The sequence below is a fragment of the Cynoglossus semilaevis genome, chromosome 6, assembly GCF_000523025.1.
Source record: "Cynoglossus semilaevis isolate Cse_v1.0 chromosome 6, Cse_v1.0, whole genome shotgun sequence".
NCBI lineage: Eukaryota > Metazoa > Chordata > Actinopteri > Pleuronectiformes > Cynoglossidae > Cynoglossus > Cynoglossus semilaevis.
Window position 1 is genome coordinate 18,583,282 of NC_024312.1, and position 4,808 is coordinate 18,588,089.

Genomic DNA, 4,808 nt, shown 5'->3' on the forward strand with positions numbered 1-4,808 from the left:
CCCAGCACAAAGCCCCTTTGCCTCGGCAACCGCAGGCTGCGGGTGTTGGTGGGCTCAGCTGGCAGGCAGCTCTGCTCAGCTCAGCTCAGCTCCTCCTTCACCGCCTCCTTCATCACACTCCACAAAGGCAGGAATTAGCCTGTCCGCTGCATCTCCTACCATAGATCTCTGCTGCAGAACGACTTAGGCAGGGCAAGCAGCGGGGGAAAAAAAAAGAAAAAAAAAATCTCTCGTTAGTGTTAATGTGAACACCGTAAAGCGCTTTCAACCATCACGTCTTAAATCGATGCTCTCGCATGTTTAATTCAGCGCCGTAACCCGATATGACATGGTCTGTATTCTGTTACCGCCAGATTTAGTGTGTGCATACGTACACGTGTATTTATAAACTTCGCTTTACTGTTTCTCCGTGACACCATGCAGTCAAGCCCTCTCTGGGCAGCACCTAAACCTGTCGATCACTGTGCTCATGTGATTCGTGTTACTGTTTTTTTTTTTTTTTTTCCTTGTTGTGTTCTTTCTCCGTGTGCTAACCAGTGAGGGTGATTCTGTGTGCTTGGGAGTTGCCATTCTCTGTACTGTAATGTGTTTTTTTGGGGTTCATAACGAGTTGTCCAAACCTTTTGTCTTGTTTTTGTTTTTTTTGTTTTTTTTTTCTTCTTGTCCCTCCCTCCCCACCTTCCTCCCTCCCTACCTCCCTCTTCCTCCCTCTCCTATTGTTCCCCCCTACAGGCTGTGCGTTTGTCACATTTGCTACCAGGGCAATGGCACAGAATGCAATCAAAACCATGCATCACTCTCAGACTATGGAGGTACTGTACCCCTTAGCTCCTATTTCTCACTCCCTTTTTTTTTTTTTACATTCTGCTGCCCCCTTGTGTTGGGAAAACTGATGAACTTCTCTAAGCAGACGGTATCCGGACATTGAAGAGCACAAGGCATTTGTAGATCCACTTTTTAATGAGTATTTAATTGCATCTTAATTATTATTAAGATAAAAAAACGAAATCGTTACCTCTCACATGAGAAGAAATTGAAATCAGGCAGGAGGAAGTTCTGGTAAATATAACAAATTTGCTCTCGGCTATAATAATCTGCCATCATTTAATGCCGCTGGGAAAACCGCTCCCACCATTAAGATCTAGGTTATCAGAAAATGACTTGAGACTGGAGCAGCTACCCTGATTGATTTTTTTTTTTTTTTTTTTTTTTTTTTTTTTTAAGAAACTAGGTCCATATTCTAGTTTGTGCAGGGGATTCTTTGTGGAAGTGGAGCAGCAGTAATTTGACAGCTAGCAGGTCAGCGGGCTCCCCAGTGAGGCATCACACCAAGTCTAATTAGGAGCCCAACGTATCACTCCTCCTATCTGATTAAACACGGGGGCCCACTGCTGCTCCCACTGTTGCTGCTCCTGCCATCTTTTCCCCTCATATTGAGAGAAAAGAGAAAAAAAAAAAAAAAAAAAACCTCCTGAATTTTCAGCTGCCATGCGAGGGGTTCCTGGTGCAGAAGCCATTTTTTTCCCACTCCAGCCTGGTCCCTCTCTGGCTCTCAGACTATCAAAATACTTTTTTTTTTTTTTTGTTGTTGTGCACCGCATGCCTTGTGTCCATGCGTGTCTTTAAAGTGCGTGACTGTCTGTTTTGCAAGACTTTCCCCCCCTTGTTATCGTCAACTGAGATATCTTTACATGTGTTTTTTTTTTTGTTTTTTTTTGATGTTGTCTCCATCCTTCGTCTGCTTGTCCGTGGACATGAATCAGCTCAAAGTGCTAGCAAGACTCTAGGTGTCTGCAGCATTTGTCCAAAGCTCACCGTTTTTTGGAATGTGGCCTGGCCCAGCCGTGCATGGCAGAAGTCCTCTCTGTGTGTGTGTGTGTGTTAGCTTTGAAATAAAAAATGGTCTTGAGACATTGATTATAGCCTGATCCCAATTTTTATTTAAATAAAAAAGCAACTCTTGCAACAACTGCATCCTTGCACTGGTAGATGAACTGAGTGTGTTTTGGGTTTTTTTTTTTCCCGCGTGTCATTCTTGGTGGGTCTAACGCCTGTTCTTTCCTCGTTGCTCCAGGGATGTTCTTCACCTCTGGTGGTGAAGTTTGCCGACACGCAGCGGGATAAGGAACAGAGGCGTCTGCAGCAGCAGCTCGTCCAGCAGATTCAGCAGCTCAACAACACCTCCACCTGGGGAAACCTGGCCGGCCTGAGTGCTCTCACACCACAGTACCTGGCAGTGAGTGTTAATCAAACACGCCGCACGATCCTTAATAGACACCAGAGTCGCTGCGGTTACAGGGATGCCCACGTAAAGACCCACTTTTTACAGATGCAAAGCTGTTTCAGTTTCACAAACCAAGGGATGCGAAAACACTGCTGTTACGATTATTGATGTGTTATTGATTGCCTTTTTGGAAGCGAGTCAATTGCTTGCTACCAAAATATGTAGATAAAAAGATGAAGAAGTCCTTTATTCGAGCCACAATGGGGAAAATTGACAATATTTGTAATAATAAAATCCACAAAAAAAAAAAACACATCCAGCTTAATAGAAAATGAATCCAGCTTTTACACCATTGGATTAATGCATAATATCAAAAATCAGTACTGTAGTGTTGCGGCTAATGTGATGCATTTTAAAACGTCCATTGAGCGTAATAGCTGGGTGTGGCTTTATTTTTCTAATAATAAAATCCACATATTCAATTTTGCTCTGATTTCTTTTTTTTTCTTTTTTTTTTATTGTACCGAAAAAAAATGAACACAACCTCTGTGTTTTCTCTCCACCGTCTGCAGTTACTCCAGCAGGCTTCATCTACAACCAACCAAGGAGGTTTCAATGGCATGCAGAGACTCGGAGGCAAGTTCATATTTCTTCGAGCTTGAGACGATTGTTTTTTTTTTTTTAATAATAATCCATCCTCTTAATATGGACGAGCCTGACAATTTTCGTGTCAACCGTCCAATTTGTGACTCTGCGCTGTACGCCCTCCTGACTTTGAAAATCCAATAAATCACATTAGTCTGTCAGATCAGCGACACATTAATAATCGACGCTGGTGTTCCACGGCTGTGCAGAGAAACTTTCCACCATCACCTTGACGTGGTGCAGTCGAAGCGACGTACACCTCTGTAGGTGATTAGGGTTCATTTAAACTCGCGCAGTACGAGGTTCCACATTTAACTGTCACAGATGGTTTTAATCTGACGGGGTGAACTTTATATATATATTTTTTTTTTTTTACATAATTTAGTGACGATCAAGTTGAATATGAAAAAGTTGTTTTATCAATACCAAGTAAGAACCGCATGCATGGCAGATGAGTTGAACTTCATGAAAAAGCAACGTAACTCTAAGCCCTATTTTATTTTTTTTTATTTTTTTTAAGCTAGATCTTCGATCAAGTATTAGGCAGCACGCACTGTCTGACAACTTTTATTTCAATCTCTGGTTCTATTTTGATTTCCTGGTAGCCCTTAACAACACTTTGGATTTGCAACTGCGTCATAAAGTTTGCCTGTCTTTGTTGAGATGATGCCTCTAAAAAATCTGAATCTCTCGGAAGTGAGATCCCCCCCGCCCCCCAAACGGCATCTTTTCTAACAACGTCATTGATTCTGTTGTTGCTCCTTCTTCTAATTCAACACCGCAGATACTGATGCTTTAAAAAAAAAAAAGACTCGTAACAACGAATTTGGGACTTTTTCGGTGTCTTCACTGTCCTTTTCGTGCCACGTTCATTGCGTTCATTAATAAGCACCCGGTTCTCCTTCGACTCTGCAGGAGTGAATCCCCTTCAACTGCAGAACCTGGCCACACTGGCTGCGGCTGCGGCTGCAGCTCAGAGTTCTGCCAGCCCCACTGCCACCAGTGCTCTGTCTGCTAGCAGTGCAGCTCTGGGAGCCCTGGCCAGCCCAGGTAACGAGTCATTAACCTTTCATATGTGCTGTTCACATGTCCACCCTAATGTAGATGACAGTTTTTTTTTGGATATTTTCAACAGATTTCTTTTTTTTATAAATCTAAGCTTGTTGACCTTGTTTGCTCATAATTGCCATCATATCTTGCATTTTTTTTTTTTTTGCTGCATTTAACCTTTAACTACATGTCAACATTAAAAACCTCCTCACCCGTGGTGATGCGGATGATCATAACCCAGCGCTCGCGCCTCTCTAATGGTACCCAACGAGAGCTCCGCTAACCTCCCACGATCCACAGCGGGCCATCAGCCGCTGATTTTATGGGACTGAATTATGCCGGTATAAAATTTTACGAGAGCCCTTATTTTCCCTTTTTCATTTCTGTAGCCAATGTATATACATTGGCTCCATCTGTCTGAGTTTAGCAGATTGCTGCCCCGGGGGGTAATGACCGCTCTCATTAAGAGGCGGGCTTGTAACTGCCCCCCCCCCTCGCTGCTGTGTCATCCTCTCGTAACAGTGTGATGCCAGCCGTTTAACCGTGATAGAGGTGTTTTTTTTTTTCTCCTCCTCGAGTCTCTCACGCTCGGCTTGATCCCTAATGTCCGTGTTCATTGTGTCTCAACAGCTGGTTCAACAGCAGGCTCCAGTGCCGGCGCGGCCATGAACACCTTGGCGTCTCTGGGCACCCTGCAGGGCCTCACTGGGACCTCGATGGGCCTCAACAACCTCAACGCTCTCACCAGTAGCGTAAGCGGTGAGTTTTTTGAGTCCACTAATCACACATCGCATGGGTACGCACTCCGATTGGATTGTCCTTCGGTGATGTCAAGTCCTGTCAGTGAACAGTGACGTCGCGATGACGGTGAACATCAAAAACAAATAGG

General features: G+C 43.9%; 1 protein-coding gene across 2 annotated transcripts in view; it reads left to right on the top strand.

The window, feature by feature from the left end:
• The window catches only part of LOC103380547 (CUGBP Elav-like family member 2), a 26,689-nt gene that overhangs the window by 19,616 nt on the left and 2,265 nt on the right, over positions 1 to 4,808 (top strand). The window contains exons 6-10 of one of the 2 annotated variants that reach the window (XM_025056551.1): positions 733 to 812; positions 2,075 to 2,236; positions 2,797 to 2,860; positions 3,785 to 3,919; positions 4,550 to 4,802. In XM_025056551.1, coding sequence (XP_024912319.1) covers positions 733 to 812; positions 2,075 to 2,236; positions 2,797 to 2,860; positions 3,785 to 3,919; positions 4,550 to 4,773 — 665 coding nt within the window. In that variant the 3' untranslated portion in view covers positions 4,774 to 4,802. Of the gene's footprint in view, positions 1 to 732; positions 813 to 2,074; positions 2,237 to 2,796; positions 2,861 to 3,784; positions 3,920 to 4,549; positions 4,803 to 4,808 lie in introns of those variants that run through there. The other variant, XM_025056552.1, reaches the window with a different exon arrangement.